The following is a 17,673-nucleotide window of genomic DNA, read 5'->3' as shown; positions in this document are numbered from 1 at the left end:
CCCATATGTGTGCTGTAAGAGCTTCTCCTATGGCCTGCTCGGAGATGATCACTGCAGGATCTTGCTGTAAGAAGAAAATTTAGAGAAAAGTATAAGGAGAAAGTCAAACGGAAAAGCAGTAAAATAAAACTGAAAAGCAATAGGACAACAAACTGAAAGAAGTAGCGTAATCTTCAATTGCAGTAGGAAACATGCTGAACAGAGAAAAGTTCATAAATCTAACTCATCAGCTGAAATTAATCAGCTCATGGAATGTTTTTGGGGTAGAAGAGGGGGCTTAATCACTGACTTCTAAAAAGTTATTTCCCCTTGTTCAGATTGCTAGTGCAACTACTGCTCCATCAATCCCTACACATCTGTCTCCAGGCTTGAAAGATGTGACTCTTCGGTGTTTAGAACTTCAACCTCAGGACAGACCCCCTTCCAGGGAGCTGCTGAAACACCCAGTCTTCCGTACTACATGGTAGCTACTTACGTGTAAGGCTGAAATACTGAAGAAAATGCTACTGAATATACAATAACTGTCTTGCAGTGCAGTTAAGCGCAGCAAATTATATTATTCTGCTGGCCTTAATGATAGATACATCAAGAGCGTAAGGCCAGTGGAGGACCCTACCTAAGTATGTGATTGACAAATCAAGATCTTTACTTAAGCTCAGTATGCAACATTTGACAATTCATGCAGAGATTTGTAAACTGTGCCTTTTCAAACATCTGGCTCTATGTTAACACAAAAACATTTTCCTTAAATCTGCATGATTATTTAGCAGGTAAGTGATTTTTATTTTATTTAGAGCACTTTTTCAGCAATATTAGAAGCTGAGAGGCTCAAGATCTATTTTAATATAGCAATCACTGTTCAATTTCACATGTAGATGCTCTGCAATTAGTAAGTTTTCAGCACTGGTTAAAAGGACATTCTGTATCTGTCCCTTTTAATTACGTGATGTTCTCTGAGTAACAAATCCAAATATTGATGGAAACTTTAAAAAAAGCATTTTGCCTTTCTATGAAGTAAGAGCAGGCACTCATGGTTCACTGTGCATTTACTGCTGGCCATGTAATTTCTTTTGAAATCAAAGTTTGTTTTCTTTGTGTTTTTAACTTTCATGAAAAGGGGATATTTTAAAATAGTCTTTAGAAAAAAAGATGCAAGCTGTGTCATGGAATATTTTCCTGACACAAGAGTTTTAAAACCAGATTTTCTGGAAATCTGGGATAAAATGCCACCTTCAACAAGGATATGTTGAAGGCTCTGATAGTATAGGTTATTTAATAAACAAGATTGTTCTGTATAAAGCAACTTAGTCTGAATCATGCTAGAAGTTGTTGAGCCTTTTTTTTTCATATAGCAGTTTCTTCTGGCAAATCGTGTAGAGAAGTTTCATGTCAAAGGCCCCACAAACAAAGCTCCCATTAAAGTTTTTATGGGAGACTTTGGCATGTACTTCAGTGTGAGCAGGTGCCAAATGAGCAAATCTCATTCTTTGTGTAAAGAAACTGAGGTTACATTCTCTACTGATAACAAAGTTTTACCTGCTGTTTTCCTTCTGCCGTACATCATCTATTTACTGTAGCCATTAGTGATAATTTAATTTGAAAATGTTAAAAATATTACCTTAAGAAAGGTATTTATTTTAACAAGAAACAAACTTGGACTTGAAGATCAAGATAAAGTAAAATGTGAAGTAAAGCTTCACCTGTAGTGCAAAACTTGTCAGTTTTTAGGAGTTGTGGGGGTTTTTTTAAACAAGTTTTTAGAATTATTTTAAAGGCAGGTTTTTAGATTCTGATGCATGTAATTCTGAAGGAAAATGGCAGCTTTTTCTTTTGCTTTTTTAAAAATGGGGATCTTTTTTAATCTAATACTGATTGTGTTTAATCCATTTTGAAAAAAAATACTGTTCATGTTATAACTCTTCAGAAGCCAGTTGGATTGTTGGACTCAGACAGAATTGGTTATTTTCAAAGACTCAGGACAAACTAAATAAGCTATAGTACCTTAAAAGTGTATAATACAAATTGGAAGTTAAAGACATCTTAAAGATAAGTTTACATGAATGATAGTGCTCATACTAATAAAAAAAAAAAACAACAAACAAACCCGTGTCATTAGTTGTGAATGTGTTTCTTTTGGAAATATTACATTCCTTTGTTTTTGAAGATTGGCAGACTTTGAAGAGTTAAAAAGATAATACCGAAATGTGAAGTTTGGTAGCTCTGTTTTGTACTTGACTTTTTTTTGACCACTTTAGAATTTCTCATTCTAATAAGATTGTTTCCAAGTCTTTCTTACGTGCAAGCTTTAAAGGATGCACTCTTGCCAATTCATGTACTGGAAGATCAGTTGTCAGATTAATACTGTTTCTGGCAGAAATGTAAACTGTATAAACTGATGAACCTCAGCTAATCAGTATTACTATGTAGATCACCATGCCTACCACATTTCAAACTCAAACTGCCTCTTAGGTGTCCAAATGCATTTGTTTGAGTTTGCATTTCCCTCGGCTTGCTGGTAATTGTGGTGTTTTTAAAATGGAGATGTGATGTAATATTCTTATTTTCTTTGGATCAAAGCTGGACTGAAAATTGTATTGTGTAATTATTTTTTGTGTTCTTAATGTTATTTGGTACTTAAGTTGTAAATAACGTCTACTGCTGTTTATTCCAGTTTCTACTACCTCAGGTGTCCTATAGAGTTTCTTCTACCAAAGTTCACTTTCACAATGAAATTATATTTGCTATGTGACTGATTCCTAAGACTTCCAGGGCTTAAGGGCTAACTTCTATTAGCACCTTACTGTGCAAGCAAATTTTACAGAAATCTCTGGGTTAAGAAATTTGGCTTCATTGTATCCTTTGTTATTTTAAATATATCAAGATATTTTAATTAAAAGTTTTTACCCCATTGAACCAATTTTATATAGTATAATTTGTATGTATTTTGATGTTTTTTGTCTTTATAGTAAATAAAAGTTTTTGAACAAACTTTGTCCTTTGCTTACTGTGAGATAAACACATTCGTTTTACTGATGGGAATAAAACATTTCTGCTACACTTCACTGTTTATACACAATTTCGTACATCACACTTGATATATCAAGACTTAGTTTCTAATATTAAATGACACAAGTGTCTGAGTACTGGCCTACATATATATATGTGTATATGGTGTATATGTGTCTGTGTATATATATATATATATATATATAGGGCGAATTAATAAAGAATGCTTAGATAAAGGGCAGCAACAAAGACTGATTTTTTTTTTTTTTTTTTAATTAATGATAAAGATAGGAACTTCTGTTATGACAGCAGTGTTTTCTATGAACGTCACTTGATTGTGCCTTTAGGACAAGAATTAAATGCCAGAATTTTGCATTACTGCAAATGTAACAATTACCTGTTCAGGTGAGCTGATTTGGTTAGGTCAGTTCTGAAGCAATTGAAGTGTATGTGGGAAGTTAATCTGCTGTTTTATGTTTTTGGTGAAATGATTCTGTTGCTTGAGATTTTAATAGCAAACATAAGCCTTTCCTTATTCAGGCAATCCATGTATTGCAAAGCTTGGGCTTGTCTTTCTCCAGATATTTTTGAAATTTAAAAAATTAATCTATTTTTTTTATAGAAACAGATTTCAACCATAGATTTTTTTGTGACTATAGATTCTGTATTTTGAAGGATTGCACTTTTTTATTATTTCCATTAGTTATGTGACTTTCTGCAGATAGATACAAGTATATCAATTCACCAGAAGAAAACTGACAGCAGAAATCTTCAGATAAACTCTATTATCTGATTTCTAAAATCAGGCAAATATACTACCTGAAATGTCAGGAAGGAAAACACATGGCAAGGATTAAACAGGAGATAAACTGATCATAATGTATCTTCCTTTATCTGATTTACTATAGAAGTTCTGAATCCTGCCGTAGTATGTCGTAAGGTTGCAGCCCCCTTTTTAGGAGCAAGGGATGACAGAGATCACGGGTGCCCGGCAGATGGCAGTGAATTTCAAAGACACCTACTCAGGGAACCAAGTGTCATCACGTGCACAGGGCATGTTCTGTTCTTCCCCAGGCAAATGGTAAGTTCTATGCCTGTTGTGACTTCTCCAGTGGGAGTAACATCTCATTCCTGCCTGAGGGTCATAGGTTGAAGTCTGGTGGTGGTTCATCTTCGCAAGTTCTCACTCAAGGGTACGGACTGGCTCCAGAACATGTTGGAGTGTCACAAGGGTCACGTATGTCCTTTCATCATACGAAAGTGGGCAACTTGTGTGCGTGGCTGTTGTGACCTGACAGCCCACCTCCCAAAGCACTCTATTTCCCTTACTAACTTTCCATGCATTGCTTAGTCTTCCTTAATGACTTGAGTCACGCTGTGACTGTCTTGCTTTCAAGAGCCACAATATGCATGTGTTGTGGTGAACATGTGTGTTGTTTCCTGGTTATGGCACACAGCTGCTGAAACCCAGAGTTTCAAGTATTGATGAGACCTTTCTTCCGTGTAATTACCGAGGAAGGCCGCGAGATGGCAGGGAAGCACTTCGCGCCAGCCGCTGTGCCTTTTCCTGCATTTTCCCTCAATTACTTCAGTTTGCAATAGCCCATTGCTCAGCTCCTCTTCTTGGAAAAGATTGATTTCTCTGTTTACCCCAAAAGCAATTCTGAAACACTTGCTTAATATTTTTTAAACTGCTTTCTGAATAATGTAAAATACATGCATACATGTTTTTATTTTTCCAATTTATTGGCGGACTTAAACTGCAGCTAAGGAGCAGAATCCAAAGATAAAAGTTTTATGAAACTAGGTACCCAAGCAGCCAACAGTGGCCAAAGATGATAACAGTACCCTTATCTTTACACGTCAAGTGGTTTGTACAGAATGATTTGGGGGCCACTGCTAGTTTTTGAAGATCAATTGCTGAATGGTTGTTTTTCTTACTAGGTTTCTTTTTTAATTACATTAGAGGTAAGTGTTGGTAGAATGTAGCACCGAAAGGGCTCGTGTTTGTAAATGCTCATGGTTTGTAGTATATTCCTTCAATCTGTCTACTTCTGTGCTGCTGCTTGCTGTGCATCAGTCAGCAGGATGCACCTTCCAATCTACAGTATCTTATGATGCTACAAATTATGATTCATGTCTCCTTGTTGTCACAGTCACAAGGCTAAAGTGTGAACAGAAGTGTAACAGGTCTCAGGTCTGAAACTGAGCCACTCTTTTTATGACATGGATCACAAATGTTAACGAGGAGCAGCTGAGGGAGCTGGGCGGGGGGGAGGCTCAGTCTGGAGAAACAGAAGTTCGGATGTGACCTGCCTGAAAGGAGGTTGCAGCCAGGTGGGGATCAGCCTCTTCTCCCATGCAGCAGGACGCGAGGACATGGCCTGAAGCTGCTGCACAGGAGGTTCAGGTTGGACTTTAGGAGGAATTTCTTCACGGGAAGGGTGATTAAACAGTGGAATGGGCTGCCCAGGGAGGTGGTGGGATCTGGTGCCTGAGGTGTTTAAAGGGAAGATTGGACGTGGCACGGTGCCACGGTGGTGTTTGGTCTGATGATCTTTTCCAACCTAATTGATTCTGTAACCATCTGAGGCACTAACAGCCCTTAGCATAGCTAGAAGCAGTCACTGGATTTTGGAGAGGTGATCTGACAGTGCCAGGAGTGATCTTTAATGGCTGCTTCTAGATAATTTTTTAACCACCTTTTAATCGGATCTTGTCGTTTTGGATCGTTCACAGAAGATGCAATAAACATTGTTCGGAGAGAGGTGTGCGTATTTACGTCTGTAAATGTGGGCCCAGGAGCCATGCCTCTTCACTCCCAAAGCGGGCAGCTCTTCCCGTTCCGGGTGCTGCGCGCCATTACCCGCAGGCCGAGCGCGAACCACGCCCTCACCGTGCGCCCTCGGGGGCTCCCCGCTCCCGGCCCGGCCGCAGCTCGGCGCCACCCCGGCTGCTCGCAGCCAATGGCAGCTCAGGACACAAACGCGCCGGCGTGTGTCCGGAGCTCGGATTGGTTGGCCAGTTTGCGCGGGCGCGGCGGCGCAGGGTGCGCGGGGCCGTGTGGAAGCGGCCGCCATGCTGCGGGAGCTGCGGCGGCGCTGGGGCTCCTACAAGTATCGATTCGTGCCCTGGCTCGCCCTCAACCTCCGCCGCCAGCGCAGGTGAGGCGCGGGAGATGGCCCCGGGCGCCAGCCCAGACCCCGCTGCCTCGGGAGGGTCTGGGGCGCCGCAGGAGCTCATTCGGGTTTGTCATTCAGAAGTGCTTCAGCTTTGGTTGCCTCTTGGCTGGCATGAAATTCGTAGTCAGATACTTTAAAATGGTGTTTAACGTTGAAGATGGATAGATAGGTACTTCTTGTCGGTAGGATGTGTATGCCCTATTTTAATCATAGAAGTAGTGTTTGAATTTAAATTATTGCGACGTGGTTATAAGGAACAAAATTAACTAACTATATTAAAACCTTCCTCGCCCACATAATATTTGTCTCACCTCATTTAAAGTGCAATGAACTATTTTTTAAAATAAACATTATGATAATTATGTTTCATTTTTGGTGCGTTTTTCACTGAGAACTCAGTAGGGTTTAACCTACTTGTGGTAAATGCTCAGAGACGATGGTTTTAGAGCAGAACAGGTACTGGTTTAAACAGTCTTTTTTAGTGTTTTTTGTGTTAAAAACCGTGGTTGGAGCTAGAAGAAAGTGGAAAAAGTGTGAAAAAAGTTTGGGGGTTTCTGAAAGAACAGTGCATCTAAGTTACTGGTGCTGCAAAATGGCTCTTCTCTATTTAGGAAAAAAGTAATACTAATACATGTTTTTAATTTTAAAGTACTTTATTTTCTTTACAGGACCCTTCGATATGTTCCTGAAAGCTCTCAAGACAAAATTATTGCTGATGAAGATGTCTTTGAAACACTACTGAAAACATTTAAAGCTTTATTCATAAATGATTTCAGTAGACAAGCAGATATTCTGACCTTACTTCCAGAAGTCAAGTGTCAATATCAGGAGTTACTGACTGTGGAGCAGAAGCAGTCAAAAGTAAATTCTTGTACTCATCCGGGTCAGCACGTGTTTAGTCCTGAGGAAGTTTTGTTTAACACACTTGGGTTCACTGTTGGCAGGGACCAGAGTTCCCTGGTGTCTGCTGGAACTGGAGTCTTTGTTACCAAAGGCTTTGTACGGAAAGGGACGGTTGTGTCTATGTATCCTGGTAATGGAATGTTTTTGTTTTTATTATGTTAGATGGAACTTCTAAGCATCTGATCATGGAATGCCAAAGATGAACACTAATTTTTATTTTATGGGTTTTATTTCTCACTCCATAACAAAATCACCAGTTAAGCTGCATGAGAATATTTATAAACTATTTAGAATTATTTTGGAAGTAAGAAAAACAATATTGGGAAGAATAATTTTGTTTATCAAAAAAAATTCAGTACTGAGAGTCTGATTTTCCAGCAGCTACAAACGTTGTTCCAGATTCTTTAAACACAAATGTATGGGAGAAGTTTCAAGTAGATGAAGAGGACAGTGGGGTTTATGTTTTGGTTCAGGATCTGAAAAATGAGGTTTTGAGATCTCCACACAGGTCAGTAGACAATTGCATGAACTTCAAAGTATGGAAGTACAAATTGGAGAATGAATGAAAATAAAACCTTCATTTAGCATAACTTTATTCCGTAAAGCATGTTTGGAAAAATCAGTACTTCTGTCTTCCTCATTTCTTGGAACTGTGTTTGCATACATTTCTCAAAAAGGTTTGTAATTCTGTCAGTATGGCTAAGCTAGCAACTCTGTTGAGTTGCTTTGGGTTTGTTTCTGTTTCATCTGTCAACAAAATCATTCCCTGTGGTCTGTGGCTTGTGCCAGTAGTGCAAGATCGGGAGCAGCCCAGGCATTCACTGGTTTTTCTGAGTGCTTGGCCATTACCATTGATTACTTGTGAACTGACTAATTTTCAAGTGACATTGAGTGAGCCTGCCACTTTCGCATCTCGCTTCAAATTTCAGGCACATATGAAGTGTGTTCATAGGCTCATTCAGAGTCTGCTTGAACTGCTCTTCTGGCAAAACAAGAGGATGGGCTGTTGAAATGCCTTTTCAGGTTAGTGAAGGCTGGGGATGGGACCTTGTGGACAGGGACTGCAGCCTGCCTGTGCTTGGCTCCTTGTGAGAGCGCAGTACAGGATTTCTGCAGGGGTGCTGAAGACATAGTGGGTGTGAGGGATGCAGGACAATGATTTCGTGAAAAATGACAAGCCAGTCAAGTTGTTTTTCTGTGCTTGGAAGTCATGGCAGATTAAATCTTCTCCTCAGATTTGGGAAACAGTCTGCTGAAATAATTTTTTTTTGGTTTGTCATTTTCCAGCTCCTGGACCAAACAAAATCCCTGGGGTAGTGGATGGAGGTGTTTCAGATTATTTGCTGAATCCCTGTGTGCTTTTCAGAGTCCTGACACAGTAGGATCAAAATGGCTTAGTATCTTCAGCTGTGTTTTCCTGAACAAGTATCCCCTGATGTTTTTGTCTCTGAAGCACACCAGTTGGCTGTGAGGCTTTATCTTCCTCTCCCAAAGATACTCAGTTCAAGCCTTCTATGATTTCCTTGGAGGCTTCTTTTTTTGGAATATATCAGCTCATTTAGTTGAGAGGGGATTTTTTTTACATCCCAAAAAATTGTGTCTGAGAGCTTGTTGGTTTACAAATACCAGTGTCACTAAGTGAGAGGGAACTTCTCTCCCACCCACTCTCTCTCTCCTTTGAGTTTCTGTGTGGAGGGGACTGAAAGCCCACTCTTAACAGTTAACTTATTTTTTTCTGAAATAATATCTGTCTTGTAACAGGTACAGTATACAGAAAACATGAGCCCATCTTTTTCCAGTCCCTTGGCAATCCCTTTATTTTTAGGTGCATTGATGGTGTCCTTATTGATGGGAACGATAAAGGACTGTCCAGATCAGTGTACAGGTAAGCAAAAGAAATAGAGGATTGTTGTTCATCTGATTAAAACGGGTACTTCTTGTCTCAGTTCCGTGTTCCTTACCCTGAGTTACATGTGATTGTCATCCACCTGTGCATATCTCATAATGCAAACACCACAAGGGTGGGAGATGATGGATGCGACCCATTATGTACTTGTGTCTTCATCTATAACACCAGTGAGATGCATTTTGAGGTACAGAGACTTTCCTGTACAGAAAATAGTTTTAATAAAGCAGGAAGTAGCATAAAAGTACTGAAATGTTTCTGAACTGTTAATCAAACCTGCCCAGCTTGGTTCATCAAGTCTGACTCCCTGCTCCTTGCAGAGCTAGCTAAAACCATATGATTAAGAGCATCGTGTACACAGCCTTGAACTGTGACAGACTTGGTGCTGTGACTACTCTCCAGAGGAGTCCAGTGACCAGCCACCCTCTCAGTGAAGAATCTTTTCATAATGCCCAGTCTGAATTTCCCCTGACACAGCTAACCTGGACTGGTTTGGCTTGCCTTAAAATACAATTTGTTGCAATTTATGTTTAAATATGAAATGAAAAGAACTAGTAAAATGATATAATACCAGTTTGAATATTAATACCTACCAGATTTTAATTTCTGGAATGAGTTTGAAGCTAATATTGTAATGAATCTTTGTATTTTTAGAAGTGAATGAAAGGTATTGACACTTCTCTAATGGTAATGTTTGATGTTGATTTTGGGAAGAGTGTGTGGTAGTTTTGTTCAGGCTCTTCCACCAGTCTGAAGGACCCCATAGAGTAGTGGGAGCTGTTGGTCTATGCATATGCCCCCCACCTCAGGTGGGTTAGGCAGCTGTAATGTTATGCAGTGACTGTGGCCATTCCTGCAGAGGAAGTAAGATAACCTGTTAGCCAAAGGAATCACAACCCATGCTAATGCTGTCAGGCATTTCAGGTCTTGCAGCAGGAGAGATCAACTTGGCCCTTTTCAAATGAGTGATGAGAGCTGGCTCACAGCCACCCTGCAGAACCCGCTGGCAGTGGGACAGTATGTCAACAACTGCTCACATGGTAAGTTGCCAGGTAAATTTTCCACGTATGAGTTTGGCTTTATATATATATATATATATATATATAATTTTGAAGGTGACACAGAGAATAGGATATTTATCTTGGGGGACAGTAGTACTAGTTAAAACAAGCACTTAGGAGGTAAAAAGTTTCGGAGGCTTTTTGTCACAGCTGAGTGTTAGAATCATTCACTGCAGCAGTTCTTCAAATATGCTTGTTCTTTTCTCATTGACCCCCCAGTTTCCCTCCTGGTATGTAGAATGAAAAGTACACACCCCAAAATGTGAGATAGTGGGAAAGGATATCTGGCAAAGTACCACTGGACTGAAACAGTAGAGAGTTGCAGATCAAGTTCCCCAGTACGGTTCCAGGAGGTTTCATGAGAAAGCTACACACAGTGACATGTACAGTAGGATTCTATCACTGCTCAGTTTGAACTGTAAGATTTTTTTTAGACTTCCTTACGTTTGTGCACAAAATCTAGGAAACTGTTGGTGTAATCTCACTTGTTGGACCTGAAGGGAACTATTTATTCTGTCTCAGTGTTGATCTTAAGTAACTCATGGGAATGTTTGTACTGTGCAGAAAATGTAATTGATACCATACTCGGGTTCTAAGTGGCTTTCATAGCCTGCATTACACTAAAGATGCCCTGCCTCCAGGTAGCATTCAGAAAGGTGGCTGGAGGAGTAAACCGAGGATTCACTGGCACAGAGATACAGGGCTGTCCCATGAAACTGCTTTTTTGGAGTCCTGTGTCTTATGTAAATGGTGATTTTCTCCTTGCCTGTATTTCTGACATGTTTTGCCACCAGGAAAATTTGTTTCAATAATTTTTTAATTGTAAAAGCAAACATTGTGGTTTTGGAACATTTGGCAGTGCTGTAAGCTACCCCTGGCTCTTGAGCAAGTTGTGCCTCTTCATAGACATGTTGATAATTGGGCAAAGCTCCTATAGTTGATTGTGTACCTCTCGTTTAATTCAAAATAGGACTTCAGAGGAGTGCAGTACTTCCCAACAGAAGAATGGTTTTCAGGCTTGATGAAGCATCTGGTTCTCCTGTAGCAGTACATTTGATGGTTTTACACATCATTAAGCCCTATCTAATAACTTTTTTTTTTATTCCTAGAAAAAGCAGCAAACGTGTGTTATCAAGAATTTGATGTGCCAGGACATTTTCCAGTAGAACTGAAACAGTATCTTCCAAACATTGTCTACAGCCATGACGTAGAGAGGTTGGCAGCAAATGAAAAAGCTTGTAGATTTGTATGATGCATATTGCATGTGTAAAGAAAAGACAGACATGATTAAAAAATAACAAACCATATGAGGATGAATTACACAAGTGTGCAACTGTATGGGAGAGTTACCTCTCTGAGCAGACTAATTTTAATTACAAGACTCTTCATTTATTATTCCACGTAATCACAAATGAAATCAGCATAGCTCTGAAGACAGTTTTACAAGCAGTTGTTGCACTATAGTGCAATTCTTCTGAATTCCATAAAGCTTGTATTACAGTACTGAGGTTTTTCAGTACATATTTCAAATCTGTTTCAGCCTTGTCCAATCAAACTTATTCACCTTCTGAGGTAATTCGGATTTAGGCTTCTTCCTCTCTGTTCTTCATGTCTGCTGCTTATGTGACAAATAAGCAGATGAGTTTGCAAGAAGAAACCTAAAATTGTATTGATATAAGTGAAGTACTATGCAATATAAAGGCACAGACTTACAGTAGTTAGTAAAATTACAACATCCTGGTTATGACCTGAAAGTCCACGTTTTTTAAGAGATTAAAACACTTGGGAATCTTTCTCAGATTATCCTCTTCATTTCAAGAATATGTAAGAATCGTAGAGCAGAGCATCTGAACTTTTAATGTAATTCTGGAGTTATTTAAATACTCTGAAATTTCATTGGGAGAAAGTTATAGTGCATATTGGAAAAATTACTTTTCTGATTAAACTTAAGAGTTTGTTGAGTCAAGGTTAGAGATGCATTTGGAATATGCAGATAATTAAATGAATGCTAATAAAATAAGCAGTAGGACTAAATTCTCAGGAAGCCTGGATGCTGTACTTGAAGTGTGAAAGCACATAAGCTGTGGGACTGCTTCAGGAAAGGGGAATTTTGCTCTTGCTTGGAATCTGTCCAAGAAAATACAGTCTTCCAGTCATCATTTCTCCCAGTTTACAGCCACCAGACAAAAGATCCCATTTACTTCTAGGTGCTTATTTTGATGCTGATGAATACAATGCTGACAACATAGATAATCTGGTTTCTAGATCTTGCTGTGTTTTATGAAAGAGTTCTCAGTACTTACCTACCTTGTTGTTTTGTGTATTTCAAAATGGCCTCACACTAAATTTGTAGAGACTTGGGTTGATGCTGTTTTCCACTTCCTGGTTCGTCAGTATCAGAAGCATGTGCTCTCCTTCCTAGAACAGACACTTCAGCTTTAGGGCATGGCCATTTACTAAAAGGAAATTTAGAGGGGTGGGTTTCTACATACCTCTGTGAGAAACTGCCTGCCAGCACCTGATTTCAGCCTGGAGTTCATGGATAATTTGACACATCACTGCAGATGGCAGCAGGCTTCTGGTGCAGTTGGGAGCTGTCTTCCTGGATGGTGCTGGGCCTTAGGAGAGACACTTTAGCCAGCCAGCGCCTGCAACAGGCGTGTCCTCAGGAGTGGCTTCTGCTGCATCAACTTTGCTGTAGCTTTTCCTCCTGTCTGAGTGAGGGTGTCTCTTGAAGTCTTGACTAATTCTTTTAATCTCTGAATGATTGTGTGGAACAATTAAGTGGAAACATGTTTTGCATACCCACATAGGCTGTGGGTTTTGGTAATACTGCATTTGCTTGTATTTGCTGTCTGTATTCCAGTGTTGTTTTTCCATGTTTCTTGCCCTGTGTTATGCGTATTACTCACTAAACTAATCTAGACACTGGTTCAGCTTCTTGAAATGAAGAATTAAAAACAATTCAAAGCAAAATATAACTGTTCACTTTTACATGTTTTCCTTCTTTTACAGCCACCTGAGGTGTGTAGTTCTTGTCTCTCTCAGAGACATCAAGCAAGGAGAAGAACTTTTTTCAAATTACTACACTGTTGTCAGATGAATTGGTAGATTCAAGACAGAAGAAATATGTGTCAATAAAATATGTTATGGTGCCTGTACTTCAAGCTTCATCATTTTTGTGTAAGGGAGAACTGTAGTTTTGCCATCTAGAGAGCAAGCTGTAGGCTTGAATTTCTCTGAAAAAAGTCCGCATTTGATGCACAGGTGAAGGTTAACCATTGACATCATAAGGTACTCAGCTGTCTGCTGTTGTTGATAGTTTTGCATATTGGTGTTCAGGTGTTCATAAGGTAGTTCATAAAATTAAAACCTAAGTTTTAGACGTGTCATTTAATCTACTAGATTGCACAGTTCTCTGTAACTGGGACTGTTACAGTATTTTTCCATTTAATTTCCTGTGCTTAGAATGGACACAGCTTGTAAAAATTACTTTTCTCTTGAATTGTATAATAATGTATTATGCTAATCCTCATAGCTCCCAGTAGTTACTACATCTTGTTCTGGTATCCTTGAAGTTGACCCCTTTGGTGTCAGCTTGCTTTTAAAACACACAACAGTGCCAGCAGTTGTCCTTCTCTTGTATGAAGGCCATTTTGGACCCATGCTGATGGGCCCCTCAGCTGTGCCTGCATGGTGCACTGTCATCCTGAGGCCATCTTGAGCCGCTGGCTTAGCTGTGCCTGCCTGGATTAGGAGGAAACACGTGTCCAAGTCCTATTTCAGTGATTCACTGAAAGTTTCCTGGCATGTGGCAACTTTCATTGCTTTGTTCTGCAAGAGGACTTCATGTTGCAGTGTAGCTGGAGGAAACAATGCCAACCAAGGCTGCAGCATATTTTTTAATGAGTTTCTGGTATAGACAGGGCCAACTATTCTCACATTAATTTTTGCTGCTGTCTGCAAACTGCCTTCAGAAAGATGAAACCAGTATTTAATGCAGAAGTCCAAGCAAGCCTCCCAATGAATTTGAGGTTGGCATAAGCTCATGGGAGAGGAGGAGCTGGGAAACGATATGCTCTTGGTGAACTGGGTGGTGGTTGGGGCAGCCAGGGTGCCCTGCTTAGCTGCTGAGACATCGTCTCCTTTTCAGAATGCAAAGCTTTGTGGTGTCGGCATTACTTGGTCTGCTTCCGAACCTGAACCTTGACTGTCACGTTCATCTGGAAGTCCTTCACTGCCATAGGACCCAGGCTATTTCAGCAGGAGTTAACTAGCAGAGCTCTGAGATAGTGGCATCTGGCTCAGCATGGGTTGTGCGAGTTTTATGGTGATGCTCAGGGTGTGGAGTGAGTTCTAGTGACATTCCTCGTGGATTAGTAAGGGATCAGAGGACTGATCACCAGTCTACTGAAGAAGGTCACCCACTATGACTCCGAGGATCCCTTCTCTCCTGAGCTGACCCTTCTCCCCAGCTCTCTGGGAGGTTATTGGGACCTCTTGGTCTGTGGAAGAAGCTGGACGTCAAGGGCACATACAGTATTCCTAGTGTATGGGCTGTAGTTCTCCAGGCAGCTCCCATGGCACTCTGGAAGGAGGAGAGCGGGAAAGGTGTGAATGTGCGTGCTGCTGCTTATTTGTCCTTTTTCCTTTGCTCTTAAAGCTGCTGTTCTTGGCTACTGCTCATTATACCCTCCTGTGAGCTGATCTGACTTGCTAAGCATGTTAACACCACTACCCCGCCTCTCATGTTGTGTTCTATTGCAGTGAGGTGAAACAGCTCATAGAGGGGCCAGAGTGAGCAAGAGAGCAGGAAGCCCATAGGTAGCGTCAGAGTTGCTGATTTGACTGCCTGGATCTTACAAAGCTGTGCTGTCCGACAATTCTATTTTGCACGTAAAGGTGATGCTGTACTTGCTGGATGTCTCACTGCCTGCCAGGCTGGTCTGCTCCCTGCTGCATGCTCCACCCTGTGCCAGTTCTGGAGCTCACCTGGCAGCACAGGAACTGCAGCAAGAGGGAGTGATGGTGGTTCTGCCACCTTAAAGGACTGTGCATGTTAGGCCTGTTGGCACAGAAGGCAGGCACGTTCCAGCCACAGCAAAGGAGCAGGTGGGGATAAGCAGCCATGCTGCAGGGCAAGAGCGGGAAGTTGGCAAATGTTGTCCTGATTTTCAAGGAGGGTAAGAAGGAGTATCCAGAAACTATGGTTCTATCAGTCTCACTTCAGTGTCCAGTAAAAACCATGAAAAGATTATTCTGGGAAGTATTGAAAAACAGCTGGAGGATAATGCAGTCACTGGTCACAGCCAGCACGACTTCATGAGAGGCAAAGTCCTGCTTTTTGAACCTGATTTCCCTTTATGACAAGGTAGCACACATAGTTGATCAAGGGAAGCTGGTTGATGTGATCTTCTTGGATTTTGGCAAAGCTTTCATTGCTGTCTCTCACTGTATCCTTCTGGACAAAGTGTCCAGCTCACAGCTGGACAAACATATCCTGTGGTGGGTGAGCTACTGGCTTATGGGTCGGGCACTAAGGGTTACAGTGATTGAGGTGTCATCAGAGTGGGGACCTGTGATCTGTCACAAGTGGGGCTCTGCAGGGCTCCATCTTCAGGCCTGTGCTCTTTGACGTCTTCATACATGACTTGGACAAAGGATGAAAAGGAATACTAAGTAAGTTTGCTGATTATGCTGAATTTGGAAGAGCTGTTGACTCCCTTAAGGGCAGAGACACCTCAAAAAATTAGAGGGATGGACAATCACCAACCATATGAAGTTCAGCAAGGGAAAGTGATGGATTCTGGGCACCTGGCATGGGGCAGCCCTGGATGTATGGACAGATCGGGGAATGAGAGGCTGGAGAGCAGTGCCATGGAAAGGGCCCTGGGGGTCCTGGTCAGTGGCAAGTTGAACATGAGGCAGCAGTGCCCTGGCAGCCAGGAGGGCCAAGCGTGTCCTGGGGGGCATCAGGCACAGCATCGCCAGCCGGGCAAGGGAGGGGATTGTCCCCTCTGCTCTGCACTGGGGCGGCCTCACCTCCAGTGCTGGGGCAGCTTTGGGTGCTGCAGTATAAGACATTAAACGAACAGAGAACATCCAGAGGAGGGCCATGAGGATGTTGAAGGGTGTGGAGGGGAAGCCTTGTGAGGAACAGCTGAGGTCACTTGGTCTGTTCAGCCTGGAAAAGACTGAGGGGGAACCTTGCTATGGTCTTCAACATCCCCAGGAGGTGAAGAGGAGGGGCGGGCACTGGTCTCTTCACTCTCATGACCAGTGGCAGGACCAAGGGAATGGCCTGAAGTTGTGTCAGGAGAGATTTAGGTTGGATATTAGCAAAAGGTTCTTCACCGAGAGGGTGGTTGGGCACTGGAACAGGCTCCCCAGGGCAGTGGTCACAGCACCAAGCCTGAGAGAGTTCAAGAAATGTTTGGACAACGTTCTCAGGCACATGGTGTGACTCTTGGGGTATTGCGTGCAGGGCCAGAGCTGGACTTGGATAATCCTGATGGGTCCCTTCCAACTCAGCATATTCTATGATTCTATGACGTGGCTATTTGTTGCCTAAGCACCATAAGGACTTCATCTCACCTTTTCAGTGGCAGAATCTAATGTTTCCTACATAAATGGAAATACAAGTTAAGTAACTGAGGGGAGAAGTTTACATTAAATAAAAATATACTAGACTAGAACAATTTTTAAGACTCCAGCACTGCAAGGCTAACAATTAGTTGCATCAAAACAAGAACTAGATGGGGTCAGTCATTATCATTTATTCTAACATCAATCATTATGCTAAACAACTAAAAAAAAAGCGAGGTGCAGCTTGTAACTGAAGTGTTTTGGATAGGTATTTTGTTTTGCAGATTTTAGTGACCATCATCAGAAAAACACCCTTGTATCTCTTCATCAGGGGAAGCAAAGCTCATGACTTGGCAAATCACATCTTTTGCTGTTCAGAATTGTTATCAGCTGGCACTCCTAATTAAAAAAATAGTAATTTCTTACCTGAAGATTTACTGTGCCAGCCACTGTAAAAACAAGCATGCTGGGTCTAGGAAAGAACTCCACTAACTCCATCTGGCATTTGGCAGAATTGATATGCAAGGTCTTACAGCTTTTCAGGGTCCAAGATTAAGGCTTGTTGTCTTGAAGGACAGGAGAATCAGGGCAAGAAGCATTTCAACATTAAGGCCTAAGCCAAGTAAAATTTTTGTATTCACAGCTGTAATCCAGTTTGACATGGATTTACGAATTTGGGCAAGTTTTATTCCCACACAGAACAGGTATGTGTTCCTCACAGCTTACAGTGTAATCTGAACACTGGGTGACACTGCTGCAATGTGCTACTTTGAAGCTACATTTAAGTCCCATCTGAGATTTGCTGTACTTTAGCCATAATGTTTCAAAAGTCTGAGGAAAACCATTACTCAGTAGCTACCTGCATCACTGCATGCTGCATTTTTCACTCCTCTGTGCACCATCAGGTGTGTGGTAGCATGTGCTTTGGTGGTACCCAGAGTTCTTAAAGTGCATTCAGAGTTGCTGCTACGTATCTCTGGAAATGAAGTAGCAAACACAGTGCAGATGCATGAAGAGCTTTACAAGTAAA

At 41.3% G+C, this 17,673-nt stretch overlaps 2 protein-coding genes across 3 annotated transcripts in view; both read left to right on the top strand.

Moving 5' to 3' along the window:
* The window catches only part of MAP3K1 (mitogen-activated protein kinase kinase kinase 1), a 58,855-nt gene extending 55,681 nt beyond the window's left edge, over nt 1-3,174 (top strand). For both annotated transcript variants that reach the window (XM_039566697.1, XM_010395286.4), the window contains exon 20: nt 318-3,174. In XM_039566697.1, the coding sequence (XP_039422631.1) occupies nt 318-467 (150 nt within the window). In that variant the 3' untranslated portion in view covers nt 468-3,174. The remainder of the gene's footprint in view (nt 1-317) is intronic.
* Nucleotides 3,175-5,781: 2,607 nt separating this feature from the next.
* Nucleotides 5,782-13,219, top strand: SETD9 (SET domain containing 9). Its single transcript, XM_010395288.4, has 6 exons — nt 5,782-6,170; nt 6,857-7,221; nt 8,853-8,976; nt 9,922-10,037; nt 11,168-11,273; nt 13,074-13,219. Exons 1-6 carry the CDS (start codon nt 5,797-5,799, stop codon nt 13,159-13,161), a joined length of 1,173 nt encoding a protein of 390 aa, XP_010393590.4. The 5' UTR covers nt 5,782-5,796; the 3' UTR covers nt 13,162-13,219.
* The last annotated feature ends 4,454 nt before the right edge of the window (nt 13,220-17,673 follow it).

This window comes from Corvus cornix, chromosome Z (genome assembly GCF_000738735.6).
Source record: "Corvus cornix cornix isolate S_Up_H32 chromosome Z, ASM73873v5, whole genome shotgun sequence".
NCBI lineage: Eukaryota > Metazoa > Chordata > Aves > Passeriformes > Corvidae > Corvus > Corvus cornix.
The sequence above is the reverse complement of the archived record's forward strand: the minus strand, read 5'-3'. Positions and strand labels throughout refer to the sequence as shown.

Bases quoted from the DNA above. Each gene is read 5' to 3' on its own strand.
- SETD9 (XM_010395288.4), top strand. From the start codon at position 5,797: ATGTGGGCCCAGGAGCCATGCCTCTTCACTCCCAAAGCGGGCAGCTCT. The intron at 6,171-6,856 runs GTGAGGCGCGGG...TTTTCTTTACAG, and splicing joins AACCTCCGCCGCCAGCGCAG to GACCCTTCGATATGTTCCTG. The intron at 10,038-11,167 runs GTAAGTTGCCAG...TTTTATTCCTAG, and splicing joins TGTCAACAACTGCTCACATG to AAAAAGCAGCAAACGTGTGT.